The sequence below is a fragment of the Aspergillus puulaauensis genome, chromosome 5, assembly GCF_016861865.1.
Source record: "Aspergillus puulaauensis MK2 DNA, chromosome 5, nearly complete sequence".
In the NCBI taxonomy this organism is placed as follows: Eukaryota; Fungi; Ascomycota; class Eurotiomycetes; order Eurotiales; family Aspergillaceae; genus Aspergillus; species Aspergillus puulaauensis.
The window spans coordinates 3,413,134-3,434,458 of NC_054861.1; the positions used below are offsets into that span (position 1 = coordinate 3,413,134).

General features: G+C 50.0%; 5 protein-coding genes across 5 annotated transcripts; 3 read left to right on the plus strand and 2 right to left on the minus strand.

Moving 5' to 3' along the window:
• Positions 1-630: 630 nt before the first annotated feature.
• APUU_51294S (putative fermentation associated protein (Csf1)) lies at positions 631-10,312 on the plus strand (the record flags this gene model as incomplete). Its single annotated transcript, XM_041706387.1, has 3 exons — positions 631-686; positions 734-769; positions 832-10,312. The coding sequence occupies 3 exons, from the start codon at positions 631-633 to the stop codon at positions 10,310-10,312; spliced, it is 9,573 nt and encodes a 3,190-aa protein (XP_041558777.1).
• A 1,193-nt stretch (positions 10,313-11,505) lies between these two features.
• On the plus strand, positions 11,506-14,404 carry EFT1 (elongation factor 2; the record flags this gene model as incomplete). Its single annotated transcript, XM_041706388.1, has 6 exons — positions 11,506-11,513; positions 11,593-11,608; positions 11,711-11,768; positions 11,833-12,488; positions 12,547-14,325; positions 14,387-14,404. 6 exons carry the CDS (start codon positions 11,506-11,508, stop codon positions 14,402-14,404), a joined length of 2,535 nt encoding a protein of 844 aa, XP_041558778.1.
• A 760-nt stretch (positions 14,405-15,164) lies between these two features.
• APUU_51296S (CCCH zinc finger and RRM domain protein) lies at positions 15,165-17,689 on the plus strand (the record flags this gene model as incomplete). The annotated part of the gene is made up of 5 exons (XM_041706389.1): positions 15,165-15,229; positions 15,297-15,415; positions 15,488-16,117; positions 16,182-17,206; positions 17,309-17,689. 5 exons carry the CDS (start codon positions 15,165-15,167, stop codon positions 17,687-17,689), a joined length of 2,220 nt encoding a protein of 739 aa, XP_041558779.1.
• Positions 17,690-18,361: 672 nt separating this feature from the next.
• APUU_51297A (putative lactoylglutathione lyase (Glo1)) lies at positions 18,362-19,093 on the minus strand (the record flags this gene model as incomplete). Its single annotated transcript, XM_041706390.1, has 2 exons — positions 18,362-18,403; positions 18,470-19,093. 2 exons carry the CDS (start codon positions 19,091-19,093, stop codon positions 18,362-18,364), a joined length of 666 nt encoding a protein of 221 aa, XP_041558780.1.
• A 528-nt stretch (positions 19,094-19,621) lies between these two features.
• On the minus strand, positions 19,622-21,133 carry APUU_51298A (uncharacterized protein; the record flags this gene model as incomplete). Its single annotated transcript, XM_041706391.1, has 2 exons — positions 19,622-20,608; positions 20,663-21,133. 2 exons carry the CDS (start codon positions 21,131-21,133, stop codon positions 19,622-19,624), a joined length of 1,458 nt encoding a protein of 485 aa, XP_041558781.1.
• Positions 21,134-21,325: the final 192 nt, after the last annotated feature.

Below are 21,325 nucleotides of genomic sequence, written 5' to 3' on the forward strand. Positions count from 1 at the left end.
GTTAGTATAACTCCTTAAAGAGAGGTGAGAAGCTGTGTCCGTACACAAAAGAGAGCAGTGTGGCAACTAGTGAAGAGACACCAGCGACTATCACTGCAGCTCGCGCTAAGCTCGAGCCTGTCCCACCAGACGATGAAGCTATCATCATTGTCGCGAAGACTCGCGGTATTCGACCGCGTGCGTTGACCACAGCTCAATCAAAGCATGGCGGAGGACAGGAGTAGTTCTGCGGAAGGAGATCACAAACGGACGACCACGAACGCGCGAAACAACCCGATTTGGAGATTGAGAGGTGAAAAAAGAGAATATGCGCACAGATAGACACCTGCAGAGTGGACATACAAGCAGGCTGCAGAAATGCAGCTTGACATGACCCCATCTGGAGCTTCCCCGTCCTTTTCTCCATCTCCCACCGCCTTCGGACCTTCTCTTATCACATTCACTCTCCACCATCCATCCCCTCTGCTTTTGAAATTCAAGGAAGTCTCGGGCGCTGTTATGGGCCGGAATTGAAGATGACACTATCTATGGACACAAATATCCCTGACTTGCTTGTTGTCGTGCTAAGGGAAGCTATTTGATTCTGGCGGCCATGTTGAGGGCTATCGGCGACTCCACGGGTATTGCGAAATGTCCGCTTCATCATTCACGACTTTGGCCCTGACCCCGGATCCAAGTTTCAATTGGTATGGCCCCTGCTGTGGTTAGCCTGGCCTTTCTCACGGTTTTATAGGTTCTTTCTTCTCCAGATCATTGTGTCTTGTATCCTGTAGGTTGGATTGTCCTCTACACAGCCACTAGGGCACTTGGCTAACAAGAATCTTGCTTTAGGGTCCTTTTCTTCCTACTCTATTTTAATCGACTCTTTGCGACTCTTTTATCGTACGGCATACGGGCCTACACGTGGCATTACTACCGCGCCTATGTCGACATAAACGCGCTGCAGATATCCCTTATTGGAGGGAGGGTCTTCTTTAAGGGCATTCGATATCACGGGGTGAACGAGACTATCTTCATACATGGAGGATTTATCACCTGGAATTTCTGGAGGCACGCGGTGAGGCGCACGAATCTCTCGCGTTTCAAATCTACGATCTGGACAGGATTCCAACAGCCGGGAGATACTGAAGATGGCGGCAGCAAGGCCGGTAGCATTGGCGAGAAAGGAGGGATCGACTGCCCCGCTAACCTGCCTTGTCGTATCACGACTAAACTTTACGGACTAGAATGGTTTATATATAATCGGACACCGGCTTATGATGGCATTCTCGCTGGATTCAACCGCGCAGAACCAACCCAAGCACCTGGCTCTCAAAGCGCATCATCAGACGCTAGTTTGAAGGACAACTCGCCCACCGCCACCTTCTCAAATGAGAAGCCGCCTGATCGCGTACCTGCAGCTGATCACGACACTGCCCATAGTGAGGCGGACGAGGGTAGACGTGCTTCCCAACAAAGCGATGCCTCCGGGCAGGAGATAGGGTCAGGCTTGTCTAGCCTACTCCAAATTTTGCCATTGAAAATTGATTGTGATAAGGGTGCGATAGTCATGGGAAATGAAAACACAAGATCTGTTCTGACTACAACATTCGACTCTGCAACTGGCTTAATCGAGGCTTGTTCAGCAGCCAGCTCACTTGACCTTTACCGGCAAGTGTTTAGCTTCAAATTTGACCATCCAGTTGTGCAAATGAGGCCCAACCCGGATTACAAACAGGCTCAACTAGCTGCTGCACAGGGGCTAAGCACAACGCAGGAGGAGAAGCCTGGAACCAAACGGAAAAGAGACACCATATTTAACTACCAGTTCCAGAAACGCAGGGTTTGGCATAGTATCCGCGACCTTATCCCGTATTTTCAGACCTCAGTCGAATCATTCCACATTTCCGACAAGCGCGCTGGCACAAACCCACGGAAAACGATGGATACCAGCCGTGATTCTCGCTGGGTTGGTCTTTCCCGTTACTTAGACCAAGGCAGTCAAGATGACCATTCCGAATGGGACGCTATAGAATACGGCAGGTTTTCCACGATTTTGGATGGCCCCGGCATGACTGTCATATATTTTTGGGATATCCCTGGGGACGTGAGAGCGCATTCCATTGCCGAAGGTGCCTCATATGCGACATCTCAGGATATCAATGGCGCTCCTCCACCGGAATGGGGTATTGATGTGAAAATTGACGGTGGACTTATCAACTATGGACCATGGGCTGATAGGGAACGTGTTGGCCTGCAAAACATTTTTTTCCCAAATGCCTACCGAAACTCCCAGCCTGCGGAACCTCTGCGCCCAGGAGCTCCAAGACAGAGCTCAGCCTTTAGGTTCCGAGTTGAATTTGATCAAGAAACCATCCTTCGCATCCCCACACGTGAACCGTCCAAAGACTGGCAGTGGAAAGGACGTGGGGATGCAGTACGAGGCGCATCCAAATTGAAGAAGCAACAACGCAGAAAACAGACCCGAGCTGCAGAAGGCGAGAAAGGCAACATTGGACCTGATATTCGCCCTTTTGGGTGGTTTTCACTTCGTATCGCTGACAACTCAACTATCAACTATACCATGGATATGGCGGCTGGGAAGTCGGGATTTGCAAGTCAGCTTGATGTTGACATCCGTGATTCGAAGATGTCGTCAAGTGTCAACCATGCTCTATTGTGGAGCTGTCCAAGACAACTCATTACTTGTGATCTCTCGGTTCCACTCTCTTGGAAAACGCTCCGTACATGGAAATTTGACGTTCAGAATCATGACATGGAGCTCTTTCTGTTGAGGGACCATATATTCCTTTTAGCAGACCTAATCACAGATTGGGGCTCTGGTCCCTCATCGGATTACTACACATTCGTTCCCTTCATCTACCGTTTGGGCCTGTCTTTTACGAATATCCAGCTTTTCATTAACGTCAACGACTCGAACATTGTCAGCGACCCTACTGACCTCAGTGACAACCGGTTACTTGCTATCAAAGGCAAGGAGCTAAGTTCGGATATTGTTATTCCACTGGACAAGTTCCGCGCGGAGCAAAATGCTGTAAACTTCAATGTCTCTCTTCGAAAGGCGGAAATTGACTTCGTAGCCCCGATGTGGGACACGCTGCATACGTTCTTGAAGAACAAAACAACAGGCGCCTTGGATACCCTGACAATTGATGGCACCTACAACTACTTTCTTTCCACCTCCTCTGAGCTGACAGATACTTTACTGCTCAACCTGCATGGAACCTCTCCGGAACTGTACCTGTTTGGGTTTCTTATCAAGTCATTCATGACCGTGAAGGAGAATTATTTCGGCGAGGATGTGCACTTCAAGACTCTTGAGGAATACCAAGAGCTCGCATACGCCGGGGATGCTTCCGCAGCACACAATGGAATCAATCCAAACAAGAAAACGAATGATCTAGACGTTGTTTTGCATGTCACGGTTGACAATCCCTGTGTTCTTCTACCGGAGAACTTATATGACGACCATAATTACGTGAGACTCACTGCCCCTTGTCTAGATATCGACTTAAGGTTTACGAACTACTACATGGACTTGCAATTTTCGCTTGCTCCGTTGAGAGCTGCATTGGAATCACACGTGAAGGAAGAGTGTCCCATAATATCGGATACACAACTATTTATAGATGGTGCTTCGGTATATGGACATCGCATTTTTGGCCTCCCCCCTGCGGAACCAACTTACGTTTGCAATTGGGATTTTGACATCGGGAGAATAGTTGGTGAATGCTCTCCCAAATTTTTGTCGTCGTTGGGTAGTGCGTTACAGAGTTTCGATTTTTCCTTTGACAACGAGGAGAATGCTCTTCCGCCTCTTTTCCCAATTTCTCTCCACGATGTGACATTCTTACGGGCTCAAATTGCTATGGTTCATATTTCCGTTCTCATGGACAAAGAGGCCCTTATGCTGAAGTCTGGGCCAGTGACGACGAAGTTTAATGACTGGGCAAATGCTAAATTCTCAAAGCGTATGGGGTTGCTTATCCCTGACCTATCTGTTGCCACAATTGACCGCACCTCAATTGGTAAATCTGGCAACGCCGATGTCCTTCCGCAAGCTTTGATTCAAACTTCCATAAGTCTGAAGATGGTGCAACGGAAAAATGACATTGTTGATGACCGGAAACTCCAACAAGATCATATTAGAGCCCACGACCAGAGAACCCAACGAACCCCATGGTTACTTTTTGACTGGGACGAAATTGAACAGGATTTTCGATATCCAGATCACGATGTGACACCTGGGCCCACTATCGCCATACCAACGATGCCTGAACCTCTAATCAGAGATTCTGGATTGTTGGGTCTATTGCCAGAGGCTCATGCTCAGGGTAGAAACAGCCCAAGGAGCTTTCTTCTGCCTTCAGACGCATCAAGCAGCGGGAGCAGAGTAAGAAGAGGGACAGCTAGTATGAACGAAAGCCGGAGTGTGTCATCTTCCATACGTCGATATCAGGGATATACTAGGCAGGGTAGGGACGAGTCAAACTATAGTTCATTCCGATATGGGAAAAACGTTTCTCGACAGGTGCCTCAGAATAATTCAAGCGCCTGGAACATCCCTGAATTTACTCTCCATCTCATGAAATTGAACACGTCTCGACTGCCTCCCAGTCAAATGTCAAGTGCTGGCACTTCCCAAGCAGACCGTACGGCGCCGAACCTTGACTATCGGTCTTCACCGTTTGAAACTGACAATACAACCCATACCAACTTCATCGTTGAATTGCACAAGGGAGTAAGGGGCATTTGCACACCAAGATTTCTATTCCTACTTTCGGAGTTACTCGATTCTCTCGAGCTTCGACACCCGGTTGGAATGATCGATTCGCTGCAGAAAGACATTATATCAGATATAATGACCTCTGAGAAATCTTTAAAGAGACCGAAGAAAGCTACAAGCTTCTCTGTTCAAGCTCCAGCGATCTCGATGAAATTAGTCAATGCGTCTGAATCTTCCGATGATAACGAAGACACTTTCAGAGACCAATACAAGCTGGAAGTTTCTCGCCTGAACACCCAGTTTAGGACAAGAATCGAACGGAAAAAGGGGGATCTTTCTGCTGGTATCACCAAAACCATCACTGCCCATGCCGCCGCTGAAAGCCTATCGATATCAGTCGAAAGTAGCCAAGTTGACCAATACCGGCAGAAATCTCAAATCAGTTGTCTCTTGGGAGACGTTAATTTCTGGATTGTGACCTTGCCCACGACGAGATCAAGCTTGCAAGTTCGTACGTTTGATACAGTCACCTCCACCAGGTCCGTTGAACAGCTCGCCTACCTTGTTCGGCGCACAACCACCATGCTTGACTCTGCAACATCGGGGTTTAAGAATAACTCCACACGTCGGCATAAACGATTGCGCTTTCTAATATATCACCTTACTCAATCTGCTGCACATATACCAGACCCCGCATTCTTAACTCGCGTCTCCTATATGCTTAGAATTGCCTCTGGACATTTACGACACCACGATTCTTGGAAGATCCTTTCTCGTATCCGGAATGTCTTTAATAACCTCTCGACTAAGCAACAAAGAGAATTGGTGGACGAGTGCCTGTTAGATGACATTACACTACTCCCAAATGCGAAGAGTGTCGTTCTCTCCAGCTTTGATCAGTGGCGAGCATGGGATCTAGCTCACGTTGAAAAGAGCTACGTGATGCGACGAATATGGGACTCACTGGATACAGCCACTGGAGGTGCCTCGCCGATGGCTTGCTTTTCTTCTACAGTCAAATTGCTTCGTTTCTCTATTGATCCTGGACCGAGAGAGAGCGATTTTGTCGTCCAGGATCTATCCTCGGTCATAACGTCTAGTACCCGAAAGTACCAGTCAATGAGCCCTGAGCGGAAGTCGAATTCTCTGATCACTGTGGAGTCTTACTCCTCTTCTATTAACCTTCGCCTTAGGTGGGAGATTCTAGATTTGGTGGAGGGACTGGTGAAGGCCATGTCTACCGTCACACTGGAGTCTGCAATTTCGGACGAGCTCCCTGAGAGTGAGATAGAAGAACAGGACGAAGTGCAGTTCATCTTTGGTACAGATTTAGGAGCCTTGATTGTCGATGGTATCAATTTTAAACTGGCGATCACTGGGAGAGCTCTCAGAAGTTCAGCCGTCCTAAAACCTTTAGACAACCAGAGCAAGAGTGCCAGCCTGCTAATAAGTTCTGGGACTTCGTCTGTGGACCTGTCCAGTCTCTCGAAGGTCATGATGCAATGGAGATTTACCGATCCCCATGTCTACTGCTCTCGCACTACTGAGAAAACGGCGGCCGAAATGAAACATGATTGGAAGGTCGTCTTGTCGAGCCGAAAACTAATATTTGACATGAATGATGACCCATTGAGCCTTGCTCATGCGGCGGACCGTTTAATAGATGATGAAGTCCAATTTGTTCACCGGCTCATCAAGAACTTGAAATTGCCGGAGCCCCGGTCTCCTACGAAGACTACAGTCCACAAGTCCTCGCAGAACAAGTTCCAGGTTGCCACATTCCTGGATGACTATCGCTTAGCCCTAAGCATCCTCCCATCTCTGGCATATGTTATTTCTGGTGAAGTAGCAAGAGCCTCCATCATATCTCGGCTTGAACGGAAAATGGAAATCGACTTCGACTTGAAACAGAACCGCCATGCTTTCCTCTCCAACGAGGGGGGGAACTGGCAAACCTTGGCGGAGCTTGTCATACCACCAATCAGCGGTCGAGTAATGGCGAACATATCACCAAACCGTACGGAAATGGAGGTCGATATCACAATTGAACTGATAGAGCTTGAGGCAAGCGCGGTGCGAAGCCTTCTTGGCGTCCTAACAAGGCCTGAATTCTCTCACCTAATCTCTGATCTCAAACAAAACATGGAGTCCTTGGAACTGCACTCTCGGGAAGTGCTTGGTCTGGATAGTGCGCCGTCGCAATATAAGGACACATCGGACTCGATATTTCTCTACAGGGCCCGAACAACAATGGCAGGCACGAAGATACACGCAACTGCGCCTGGATTGAACGGCAAAAATTACTCGGCTGACATGGGATTCAGCCTCGGAATGATACGAATGCGGTTCGACAATGGTCTAAAAGCAGGATACCCGATGGAGTACCCCGAATTTCAGGTCGACACCTCCAAGATAAGCTTTGATTTGAGCAAGAAGGGCACTTTTAGTGCTCGTTCGTACTGCAGTTTCGCCGTTGATGCCAAGATCAAAGGGACTTCTACGACCGATGAAAATGGAAAGTCCTTGCAAGCCTTCCACCTTACTAGCAAAAACTGTGATATCGAGCTTTTCCCCGAGGCGGCTGCACTTGTTGTGGATGTAGCTACCCATCTTCAGGAGCGGATGAAAACCATGGACCTCTCTCATGAAGTCAAGCGTTTGAAGAAGCTACGACATCGAGTTCATTCCCAGACGAAACCCAAAGCTCCAGAAATCCCCAGGGTCAATATGCCCAGCGATGACGCTCATGAGGATGACCTTTTCGGTGCCATATTCTCATTAGACCTTAATAGTATTCAGGTGGTTTGGAACATGGCTACTTTCTCCCATGACGCGTCAAACCGCAGGCCTGACGACATGGTGTTCTCAATCAAGCGTGTCGATTTGTCAAACAAGAAAACGACTGCTGCTAAGCTTCGGATCGAGGATGTCCAACTACAGATGGTCCCTATCTCAGGGGATAGGAGGGGACGCGCTCTTAACTCCGCCTTACTACCGGAATTGGTTTTCAATGTTGCTTACTCTTCAATGGCCAAAGACGTTCGTGTGGCCCTCCAAGCTGCAGGGAAATCGTTAGATATACGAGCCACGTCTGATTTCATTTTGCCCGGAAACATGATACGGAACTCGATTGCCTCTGCGGTCAAGACTATCCGCGACGCCAACACTATCAGCATGTCAAAACCGTCTGACGACAGTACGAAACAGCGTTCTCTATTTGGGAACAAACGTCTTCGCTCGGTCCTTGTAGACGTTGACTTTGCCGGCGCAATTGTTTCCCTGCAAGGGAGGCAGAGTAACGATCAACAAACCCTTCTTTCAGCTACTTTGAAAGGAAATAGACCGCCAGAGTCGAAGTACGGTCAGTTTGTCCGAGACGATTATTCAGCTACTGCAACATTACGTGCGCCTGGTGTTGCACTGAAGGTTCAATTTGAGGATGCCGCCCATGAAGACTCCACGCTTAATGCAGAATTGAAGATTGACGCGTCCACAAATGTTTTATACCCAAGCATTGTGCCATTGGTGAAGCAGGTATCTGCCACAGTGAAAGAAGTCATGGGCGAGCAGCAGTCAAAGCCTAGAAGACCCTCCAACACCACAATGCTGCAGCCGCAAAGACTTATGCAGGAGACGCCCCTCGACGGCAAAGATCCCACCTCGGTACTCGGCCGATGCAAGTTGAACCTTGGTCTTTTGATTTGTAAACAAGAGTTCAGCTTGAGCTGCCAACCTATCGCTCGAGTCGCAGCCACCGCGGGATTTGAGAGTGTCTATGTCGCAGTCAATACTGTTCAATCTGATGATGACGAACGGTTCCTCGCACTTTCGATGGCATTCAATGATTTCGGGGCATCTGTCAAACACGTATACTCCAACGAGTCGACGGCAGGCTTTGAGGTGAATTCGATAATCATGTCATTGATGAACAGCCGACATTTAGGTAAATCGAAAGGAATCTCGGCCGCGCTACGAGTGAGCCCAATGCAAGTCATGCTAAACGCGAGGCAAGTCCAAGATCTCCTTCTCTTCCGTGAGATCTGGGTGCCGGCAAATGAGTCCTTGGACTCGAGCCCAAGCTTCGAGCCACAGCCCACAGAGACACAGGCCTACATCGTACAGCGCTATCAGCAGTTAGCTTCGACACCGGCATTCCCACTGAACACCACTATTGCGATCGAAAAGGTGGCCATTCAACTTGATATGGGATCTACGTTAGGAAAGGCACAATTTGCAATCGATGACCTATGGTTGTCATCGAGAAAAGCATCTGCTCGTGAGCAGATCCTTTGTGTCGGCCTCAAATCTGTAGGGATCGAAAGCAAAGGTAGGCTCAGTGGCCTGGCTGAATTTCAAACTATCAAACTCCGTTCCTCTATCAATTGGCCCGATGATAATTCAGACATCAAGACGCCATTGATACAGGCTTCGATATCTTTTGATCAGCTTCAGATCAAGGTGTCTTTTGATTACCAGCCATTCCTTATTGCGCATATAGCATCCTTTGACTTTTTGATGTACAATGTCGAAGGATCCTCTGATGAGTCGAATGAGAGACTGTTTAGTATCCTCGACGGCGGACAGGTCCAGGTGTTCTGCACAACTTTGACTGCATCACAATCCCTTGCATTATTCCAGGCTTGGCAGAAGCTTATGCAAGATAAACAAGCAGCTTATGAAGCATCACTGAGAGAGATTGAAAGATATCTTCGTCGAAAGGGCTCTGTGTTCTCTGATCGGACCGAGTTACCGACTCACAAAGCGGCGAAGCGAACTGAAGAAAAATCGGAGTTTGCACCGATTTCTCTGCATACCGGTGTGGTCGTGACAATCCATGCAGTCCATATTGGAGTTTTCCCAAGCACATTCTTTGACAACCATGTTTTCAAGTTGGAAGCTCGCGAAGCCCAAGCTCGATTCGACGTGTCGCTGGACAAAGGTAAAATCCATAGCGCATTAGGACTCACGCTAGGACAATTGCGTGTCGCACTTTCCCCCATCACTCGATCTGACCCCGTGGCTGTCGAGCAACTGCTAGTTAACGAGACTGCCACCCGCGTGATAGAAACCAGTGGCGGAACGATCCTCAAAGTTCCCCGAGTGGTGGCCGGCATGGAAACGTGGCAAGGACCAAGGTCTACGCAAATCGAATATGTTTTCCGCAGCAGCTTTGAAGGCAAAGTCGACGTTGGATGGAACTACGCACGCATAAGTTTCATCCGCGATATGTGGGAGGCTCACTCTCGTGCATTGGCTTCACGACTAGGCAAGCCGCTTCCGCCATCGGCCGTTCGCATTACTGGAGGCCTGAATGCAGAAGGTGGCGGGGATCAGAGTGAGCAGCAAGAAAAGATTACTGCGGTCGTCAATGTGCCACAGTCCAAATACAAGTATGTGGCAATGGAGCCACCGGTGATCGAGACCCCACAACTGCGTGACATGGGCGAGGCGACACCACCGCTAGAGTGGATTGGCCTTCAACGAGACAAGCTTCCCAATGTTACGCACCAGATCATCATTGTGACTTTGTTGGAGATAGCCAAGGAGGTCGAGGACGCCTACGCTAAGATACTGTGGTCGTCTTAATGGCCATTCCCAAGCGGCGTTGTCCTTGCATAATGTATTTCATCTGTATATTATTACCAGTGCGATTATACCCAAGTTTATAAATGGTATTCGTTAATTAAGCTACCTTAGGGAGTAGAATTCGGCTCTGACCAAGAAAAGAGTCTGTAAGTACATCGTGAAAGCACGGCCATGTCAAGCCGAATCGGGCGGGGTCAACAGCTGGAGCTAAGCCTGCTTGGGACTGTGAGCCCCGATTCAACAGAGCTTGTCCAATCAAACCTTGTGGTTTTGCAGAGCTTTCAGAGCTTCTGACGATTAATAAGCGGTTACTACCCCACCAATGCCCCTCACCAGGGCGACGGAAATTAGCAGCACAGCTCTCAACAGGCTATCTACCTATGGAGTGGCAACAAACCGAAGACGCTGATTTAACTTGGACACGGTGATTGGTCGGGAAAGTGTCCAAACAGCATAGCGGTGTGCCCTGCGATTGAAGTCCTGCAAAATTGTAGCCGCTTACCAATTATTGGGATTACCACAGATAGAGATAGTATCAGCTGGTATCTAACCGCCCGCGTAGCTGCTGTAGGGGAAAAAAAGATTTTTGGGGGCTTATTTTGAGTCATATATGAGTAAGTTTTCCGAGAGGAAGTCTATGATGACTTGCTACCGTATCTCATGATGTAAAGCCCATGGACGACCGAGGGCGGAGACCAAAGCCACCTACAGTACAGACGAGAGATTGGATACCGTTCCCATCGAAAACAGTCACTCGCACTTACACAGTCATATCAAGTAAATATTGAGTCAAAAAGGCCCAAAAACAACCAAAGAAAAGCTGACACCGGAGATAAACGGCTGAGGGGCACAAGCGGGAATTGGGTGGAAAAAACGCACATCCCAGATTTGGACTCGGGAAAAATCCAACCACCGGCCGGCCCCACGACCACTTAACTCGCTTGCTTGCACTCTTCCACATCCCTTCCCCTCCTCTCTCTCCTCTTCTTTTTCAACCCTCTTCTATCTCAGTCTCTCCCTCTGGAGCAGCGCACATAGACCTTCCCATATCCCAGGTCATCTTCAGGTCGAGCTAGCTCTCGGTCCTGTCCCTTGTGTGTCGTTTTTTGCTTTACTTCTTTTTCTCTTCCCTTTTTATTCCCCTCCTCACAAAAACCCCGCCCCTAAGGCATTAACAGAAAAAACCCGCCAAAATGGTTAAGTACGTTCTTCATCCCTCACCATCATGGTGATTATAGCAAAAATGCTTTTGATCTGTGTGCTAACGTTCGCTTTTACAGCTTCACTATCGAGGAGGTATGCCGTTCACCCATCACCCATGGATATCCGAGAGTCCCCCGGAGCTATAAAAAAAATTTCTTATCGGCTTGGAGGTGGTATGGAACTAACGATTTCTAGCTTCGGTCCCTCATGGACCGCAAGGCCAACATCCGTAACATGTCGGTCATTGCTCACGGTGCGTACTAGATGAAACCCCGCTGCTGTTCCCCGGTGAATTTTGAGACTGAGTTTTACAATAGTCGATCACGGAAAGTCCACCCTCAGTGACTCCCTGGTCCAGCGTGCCGGTATCATTGCTGCGTCCAAGGCTGGTGACGCCCGTTTCATGGACACCCGTCCTGATGAACAGGAACGTGGTATTACCATCAAGTCCACTGCTATTTCTCTTTACGCCAAGTTCCCCGATGAGGAGGATCTTAAGGAAATCCCCCAGGCCGTCGATGGCTCCGAGTTCTTGATCAACTTGATCGATTCCCCCGGTCACGTTGACTTCTCATCTGAAGTCACTGCTGCTCTCCGTGTCACTGACGGTGCGCTTGTCGTCGTCGACTGTGTCTCCGGTGTCTGCGTCCAGACCGAGACTGTGCTCCGCCAGGCTCTGACTGAGCGTATCAAGCCCGTCCTTATCATCAACAAGGTCGACCGTTCGCTTCTCGAGCTCCAGGTCGAGAAGGAGGACCTGTACCAGTCTTTCCTCCGTACCGTTGAGTCCGTCAACGTCATCATCGCTACCTACGAAGATCCTGCCCTTGGCAACGTCCAGATCGAGCCGGCCAACGGTACCGTTGCTTTCGGTTCAGGTCTTCACGGTTGGGCTTTCACCGTCCGCCAGTTCGCCGTCAAGTTCGCCAAGAAGTTCGGTGTTGACCGCAAGAAGATGTTGGAGCGCCTCTGGGTAAGCAACTAATTTGAACTGTCGCTCTCTCTGGTATGGGGCTAATTTTTCTTTTTAGGGTGACAACTACTTCAACCCCAAGACCAAGAAGTGGACCAAGACTCAACCCGAAGTTGACGGCAAGCCCGTTGAGCGTGCTTTCAACATGTTCATCCTTGACCCCATCTACAAGATCTTCCACCTCGTTAACAACGACAAGAAGGACCAGATCCCTGCTCTCCTCGAGAAGATCGAAGTCAAGCTCGCCAACGACGAGAAGGAGCTTGCTGGCAAGCAGCTCCTCAAGACCATCATGCGCAAGTTCCTTCCCGCCGCTGATGCCATGTTGGAGATGATCTGTATCCACCTTCCTTCTCCCGTTACTGCCCAGAAGTACCGTGCCGAGACTCTGTACGAGGGTCCTGCTGATGACGAAGCCTGCATTGGTATCCGTGACTGTGACGCCAAGGCTCCTCTCATGCTTTACGTCTCCAAGATGGTTCCCACCTCTGATAAGGGTCGTTTCTACGCCTTCGGTCGTGTCTACGCCGGTACCGTTCGCTCTGGTCTCAAGGTCCGCATCCAGGGCCCTAACTACACTCCCGGCAAGAAGGAAGATCTCTTCATCAAGGCCATCCAGCGTACCATCCTGATGATGGGTCGTTTCGTTGAGCCCATCGAGGATGTTCCTGCTGGTAACATCGTCGGTCTTGTTGGTGTTGACCAGTTCTTGCTCAAGTCTGGTACCCTCACTACCTCCGACACCGCCCACAACTTGAAGGTCATGAAGTTCTCTGTCTCGCCTGTCGTGCAGCGCTCTGTCGAGGTCAAGAACGCTGGTGATCTGCCCAAGCTTGTCGAAGGTCTTAAGCGTCTGTCCAAGTCTGACCCTTGTGTCCTGACCATGATCAACGAGTCCGGTGAGCACGTTGTCGCCGGTGCTGGTGAACTCCACCTCGAAATTTGCTTGAAGGATCTCGAGGAAGACCACGCTGGTGTTCCCCTCCGTATCTCCGACCCTGTTGTTTCCTACCGTGAGACTGTCGCTGCCGCTTCCAGCATGACTGCTCTTTCCAAGTCGCCCAACAAGCACAACCGTCTCTACCTCACTGCCGAGCCCCTTGACGATGAAGTCTCCAAGGCTATCGAGGAGGGCAAGATCACCCCCCGTGACGATTTCAAGGCTCGCGCTCGTGTCCTTGCTGATGAGCACGGCTGGGATGTCACCGATGCCCGTAAGATTTGGTGTTTCGGTCCCGACACCACTGGTGCCAACTTGTTGGTTGACCAGACCAAGGCCGTCCAGTACCTTAACGAAATCAAGGACTCTGTTGTCTCCGGTTTCCAATGGGCCACCCGTGAGGGTCCCGTTGCCGAGGAGCCCATGCGCTCCGTCCGCTTCAACGTCCTTGATGTTACCCTTCATGCTGATGCTATTCACCGTGGTGGTGGTCAGATCATTCCTACTGCTCGTCGTGTCCTGTACGCTGCTACTCTGCTTGCCGACCCAGGAATCCAGGAGCCTATCTTCAACGTCGAGATCCAGGTGCCCGAGCAGGCCATGGGTGGTATCTATGGTGTCCTCACCCGCCGTCGTGGTCACGTCTACTCCGAGGAGCAGCGTGTTGGTACTCCTCTGTTCACGGTCAAGGCTTACCTGCCCGTCAACGAGTCCTTCGGTTTCCCCGGTGAACTCCGCCAGGCCACTGGTGGCCAGGCCTTCCCTCAATCCGTCTTTGACCACTGGGCTATCCTTCCTGGTGGTTCTCCTCTCGACCCCACCACCAAACCCGGTCAGATCGTTACTGAGATGCGTAAGCGCAAGGGTATCAAGGAGGTGGTCCCTGGTTACGAGAACGTAAGTCTTCCTTCCAATGATTCATGTATGACATCCGCTCAGTTGCTAACATCTTCGACAGTACTACGACAAGCTGTAAAAACGTTCTATGCAAACCGACTAGGTTTCAAGTCTGTTTAGGTTGGAATCCTATGTTTATGAGATTGATGAACGCAATACCCGGCCAATGCTAAGAGGGAGACAACCGTGCAAGAAAAATAAACCGATGCAATGCAGCTTAATGTCGTATGGGTTTTCGATTAACTAGAGCAGTAGAAACCGGTGTGCTCATGCATTTGCTATGGCCTTTTGCTTTTCCTTTTGTTATGTTAACGACTACGAGGACTTTTACGTATTAGTTGCTATTCTCTAGTTGGAAACGATAAAAATATTATATTGTCCAATGTTCAAATCTCTTTAAACGTAGTAACCGTATTTATTCTTATTGTTTGTTTTTTTTTGCCTTGTGCTGACTGCTCGGACGCGAGAATAGATGTGCCTTCCATGGCGGGAGCTGGGCCTGGAGGTCGATCTAGTCACGTGAGCACCCGCGTCTGGCTCTCGCGCATCCCAAGCTCCTCGGGTCCGCAAAGGTCGCCTTTTTTTTTTTTCTTTTTTTTTTTTGCTACATTGTTCTTGCGCCATTTGTCTTGCACACCTATTATCACACTCGATATATCATCCATGCGATGACTTGATATTGTGCCAAATACCAATTCTTCGAACCGCGCCACTTGTGCGTCGAAACCGACTTTCACGGCGCTGACTCCCATTCTGCTCGCTCCCGCGTTGCTCTTTTACATTTACGAAATAAATAATTCATTTCTTCCCGACCTATCATCTTCAATAAATACTTCGATATGCAGCTTTCAGAAGACCAGGCAGCGGAAGTCAAGGCGTGGGTGGTAAAAAAGCTGGAGGACATGTAAGGCGGTTCAATCAGGCGCGCAGCAGACGCTTCGTGGCAATCTCGTCGGCTAACTGTAGAATAGTTCGGATGCAGATTCAGATGTGCTTGCGGACTACGTTTTAGCTCTCGTTCGGTCTGATGCACCGGATGAGGAAATACGGAACGCCTCTGTTGAGAGTCTCAAGGACTTTTTGAGCGAGCGTGAGTTGGAACTTACACTGCGACTTGCATTATGGAAGAGCATTCGTTATCTAACTCGCTGTTGGTATCCAGATACTACCGAATTTGTCGAAGAGCTTTTTTCTACGTTTGCGCCTAAGCAGACCGCTGCGGCAAAGACCCAGATACAAGATGCCCAAGGTGCAGGATCAGCCCCTCAACCATCTGCACGACCGTACCCGCCGACGGGACCTTCGAACGGCGCATACAACCCTCAGATACCCGATGACACTTCAAATATGAGTCGCAAACGCACCTACGATGATGGCTTCAATGAAGACCAGGCGCGTGAGGGCGTTCCGCATCACCGTAACTTCAAGAACCCCCGCCGTGGGCGTGGTGGCCGAGGCGACTGGATGGGCCGAGACAGCCACTCTGGACACGGGCAGTTCCCTCATCCCTCTGCTGGTGGATTCCCGGCCATGCCTCCGGGTTTCCCTGGCTTCGACCAAAATGACCCAATGGCAGCGATGATGGCCATGCAAGGCATGGGATTCCCGCAGATGCCAGGTATGCCGCCCATGCCTATGCCGCCAGGAGGTGGGGGCCCTGGCCAGCAGCCAAACCAAATGGGATCCAAGAGCACGGAAAGATGCCCTTTTTACGAGACACAGGGGATCTGCTATTTGGGTGCTGCTTGTCCGTACCAGCATGACACAGTGCCAGGTGCCTCGAAGGATGATGGTAAGCATGCTATTTTGAGACTTTTTGTTGCATGATATACATGTGCTAACCGTGGATGCTACAGAATACGACCCTAAATCATCCAATATTGTTTCTGACCCTAAACGCCGGCCCGATGCTCCAATGCGGAGTGGCGATCGAGGCCGCGGCCGTGGTCGTGGTCGTGGCGGCGACAGGGGCGGCTTTTCTAACCGCGGTCGTCGATCCGAGTTTTCCGCTGCTGGGCCCAATGAAGACCCATCCGTGAAAACAATTGTTGTGGAGCAGATTCCCGACGACAAGCTTGATGAATTCACAGTTAGGGAATTCTTCTCTCAATACGGAGAGATAACAGACATCTCACTCCAGCCGCACCGGAAACTTGCCCTAATCACATACGTTGACCACGCTACGGCGAAGGCAGCATGGTCTAGCCCGAAGGTGATATTCGATAACCGATTTGTCAAAGTGTACTGGCATAAGCCAAAAGGAGATAGGGACCACGATCAGCGTCCTGGCGCAAATGGCAACCGTGAGGAGTCCGAACCTTTTGATGCAGAGGAATTCCAAAAGCAGCAGGAAGAAGCACAGAAGTCCTACGAAGAGAAACACAAACAGCGCCAAGAAACAGAAAAGGCGAAGCAAGACCTAGAAAAACAACGAGAAGAGCTGCTCAAGAAGCAGGAAGAGGAAAAGCAACGGCTCCTGCAGAGAATCGGTGGAGGCACCACATCCGGCAGTGCCACTCCGGATGGAGGAGCAACCCAATCCCCGTCTGACGAAAACGCCAGCGAGCAAACTAAGCAACTACGAGCCCAGCTTGCAGCCCTCGAAGCTGAGGCCAAGAGCCTAGGCTTAGAACCCAACAACTCCCCTGACACCAGCTCGTCTTTCCGCGGCCGTGGGAGAGGCTTTGGCGGTAGGGGCGGTTTTGCACCACGTGGTCGCGGCTACGACCCGAGCTTTCGCGGCTCCTATCGTGGCCGGGCCGGGTTCCCTGCACGCGGCCGGGGTGGCGTCCTGCGCCTCGATAATCGTCCGAAGCGCGTTGCAGTGTCGGGCATAAAGTCAAACTCCGAACAGGACGAGGCGTTCCGGCAGTTCCTGATTGTAAGTTTGCGTCACCTCCATCCCTGACCTATCCAATCCTAGATCACAGCCCCCAAGAAAAGAAAACATTTCAAGTAACCCTAACTAACTGAACAAACGCAGGGTGTCGGCGAATATGAATCCATCACCCCAAACCCCAACGAAGACGACTCCCTCATCATCGCATTCAAGGAACGCTATATCGCCGAGAAATTCATGTTTGGACCTCGGAATATCCCCTCTGTTGGCGAAATCCAGCTCACCTGGGTTCCAAACCCGCCTATCTCCGTTCCATCGGCGTCTCCAAGTCAACCACCCCACCAATCAACATCTGCAGCATCGTCTGGTCTGGATGCTAAGGCCGGCTTTGACGAAGACACGATTATGGATTCTGCACCCGCTGATACAGCCGGTGGTCTTCGCGGAAAGGAGGGGAATGGGGGTATGAATGCTGACGTTGATTATGATGTCGCGGAGGTCGATGATAGCTGGGGTGTGGAGTGATCTGATATGATGATACCATCTAGCGTAATGTGTCATTCAAGTTCTGCCGGGTTGCATCTCCTGGTTGGTTTGTCGTGGGAGTATAGATAATATATATTCGTTTCATTATGTGGCAACCCAACTGGGCTATAAGTAAAAATAACTAGTTAACTTAACTTAGTTAGTTAGTTACCAATTGGCACTTAGTCATCCTTCTATACTGCATGTATGCCAACGCCCATACACACTCTGGTCTCTTTTCCTCTCCATCATCAACCTGCAGCAAGTGTTGTCTATATGGTAGAGCAAGTCGCGTTTCCACTTATTTCATGTGCGCTGTCGGAAAAAAAAGCGTGATAGAGCAGAAACCCTAAATCAGACTGAAGACCAGGCAGTAGAGGGAGGCACATTTAAACACTAAACAAAAACGACATTAAATTGCCCGGTTCTTTGCCAATGAGTATCTTTAGGAGAGCCAGAGAAACAAGATATAGCGGAACAGCGGATCAGAGAATCTTCCCATCAAACCATAAGGCACAGACAGCTCGTTTTTTTCGCAAGTGCAAGAATGTCTTTTACATTGAATTGGTGGCAATATGAGAATCAAACAGGCAATTTATGTTATTCTAGTATGCTGTTCTAATGTATATGAGGTAGGTCGTCCTGAGACCCTGAGTGAAGTTATCGCCCCAACTAATTCATGGCCTGAGGGACAAGCTCTACCGTGTATCCATCCTAACGCCTTGTTAGCTAAGTTCAACGACTTTGGAAGTATCAGTTTGGAGATGGAAGGGGGCTCACCGGATCAGTCACAAAAGCAATCTGGTCAAATACTGCTTTATAATTAGGATGAATTTCGCCAACACCGACACCACGGTTCTCCTCCCATGAGCTCAGCGGTATGCTCTCGCGAGTAGTGACACCTAGTTCCTTGAGAATCGGCACGCCCGCTTTTCTCAGGCGCTCAACAGTCGAAGGAACGTCAGGGACTGTGAACCCTAAATGCCCGAAACCCAGGTTGGGAGGGGCGTTGCCAGTAGAGGCCTCGTACCCACCGTCACCAGTTGGTTTTTCTGAACCGTGGATATGGTATAGTTCAAGCAGGCCTAGGGTTTGTGTGAGTGTGCGGGGATCTCCGACCTTGGCGGACCAGGCGGAGAGGTCTGCGCGGTCTTCTTCGGTAGATGGATAGCCAAGATAGTAAATAGTCCACGGGCCAGTGTTCATGGTAAATACCGTGCGCATGCCCATGAGTTCAATGTAAAAGTGGAGGGAGCGCTTGGGATCGCGGATGCGAAGCATGAAGTGGTTTAGCTTGAACCCGGCCGTGGGGCTATTTTCCGGGAGCGCGGGGTCCGTATGGTGGCCGCCGGGGAGGAAAGCTCCGACTTCGAAGGGTGACGGAGAGGCCTGCGAATCGCCCATTTTCAGAAATTGGTCGTCGTCTTGTATAACCTGCTGAGGAATTCGAGATTGAGGGTGTGAATGCTGTAGCTTTAAGGAGTGTATTCTTTCTGTGTGCTAAGAGTTGGTAATCAATGTAGATCACAACGCACGACGTTCTCGGAACAGGGAGTTAAAACGCGTTAGACTCCGTGAAATATTCCTTGCGCACATCAGAAAACCGGGGGAGAGTGAGATATTTCTATCTCAGCAACGGCATATAGGTGGGTGGTTCTCTGCACCAATAAAGGCGAGTGCAAGACTCTTCAGTGGTATACTGCGGCTGGCCCCGTGGGGCTATCCACAAACTCCCCGGCTTACCACGGGAAATACCCATATCTGTGAAGGCCCACAGAGCTACCCATTTCGCAGAACAACAGTTCAGAATAATCATAGTGCAGATGCATTTCACGATGACCAACGCGGCGAAATCGTGGAGTCCCGTGGTTATGGCTTCCATGAGCGTTAATGAGCGTAACCGAGAGCAAGTAATGATAAATTCATAACTCGCTATGTTTGATATCGAAAAGTGTGCCCTTCCGTATCAGTTGCCCGGGAGTTAGTGTCAACACGGGTTGAGCGGTTCCAGACATAATTGGCGTCGTCATCACTATCACTGTGCATTTGGTCGAGAATTAAATCAATCTCATCCCCAGCCTGGGTTTCAATATTACAGAGACGGTCAGGCTGCCTGTTTCGGGATTGATTGTCATCAAGGTTTCCGAGCCATTGCACACCTTGCGAGGTGCTACTGTCAACATTCCTAACGTCTTGGTGGGGCTGTGAGTTTTGAGAGTTGGAGTGGTACCCCGAAGTTCCAGGGCTGGACATGAAAAGCAGAGTCTCAATAGCATCTTGCTCCATTGAAGAACTTTGCGAGTTATCAGAAAATCCGTTGTAAGGGGCTGTATTGTTCAGAGTTGAAGGTCGGAGGGGCGGGGTCTCAGGAACTCGGTCAACTTCTGAATCCATTTGGAAGTCTTGCTGCGAATGATAGCGTCGATGCAAGGGAAATGGTGCGTAGCGTGAGGAGTTACCGGGAATGTTTGGGTTTTGACGACGCCGCTGGCCGCTTCCACGACCAGGACCAATGTCTGCTGGTGGCGCCAGTATTGGACGAGCCGGTCGCTCTGATAATGCACGTCCGATGTGTTTCTGGGGATCTGGCTGTGGCTGTGGATATAGACCACTTGTTACGCTTACTAGGGATGGTCCCATATGAGTTTCAAGAGGTTGAGGACTAGATGTCCCTGGAACATCCGGCGCGGAAACAGTGGTTCCATTGGGTGAGCCGTTTTCAATCGAACGCTGGTCATCAACATCGCCTATTGAAAGCGGATGCCCCGTTTGAGACAACGTCTCCAAGCTGAGGATTGGAGTCGAGCTATTTTTCTGCAGCAGACCTATCGGTGGCTGGTATTGAATTGAATGCGGATGCCGCTTTTTCTCAATTTTAGCGGCCGCATAGGATAAGCGCGTTCGCAACTGGACAGATAACTAAATAAGATCAGTATTTTATCAGGAGGGAGAGCCAGAGTGCGAGAGGCCTACTGCAGCAATTCTAGAACCGCGCGGTCCAGAGCCTATGCTTTGAGAGCGGCGCCGCCCAATGGCATCAAGTCTCGGCGCATATGAAACACCGGGTGGGTTTGTGGAGGGCCTCGTATAGCTTGAAGTTTCCAGTCGTGATATATCGCTCTCGTCACTTACACCTTGGCCACCGGCCACCTGCGTCGCTTCAATATCGTGCCCTAAGCGCGAGTTATCCTGGGACGAGGAGAATGTTTGAGGAGATATCTCTGGAGATTCGTGCTGCCAGTTTTTATAGACTGCAGAAACTCCATTCGCGTTCAAATGCGCCCTCGAATCCGAGTGTATGGATACGGGCCGCACTCCTGGAGAGCGCGCGGAATAATGCTCCGGCCTTTCCGGTACCTCGATATGTGAACTAGTCTCATGCTGGTATGAATGTCTTGGACTCTGCATGCCTTTGTGCCTACCGACCTGCAGGGAGCCGTCCATTGTGGTCGGATGAGAGCAGCAACGCCCACTGTACTTGTCAAGATTGGCCGCGCACGCTTTCCCAAATCCACGAGGCGAGAGTGCACGAAGTTCGCGGTTTCAATAGGTGCTCAGAAAAGATAGGTGTCCGTAAAATAGACAGTGGTTACAATAAACGCGAGGTATGGACGAATTCGGCATACCCCAGACTCA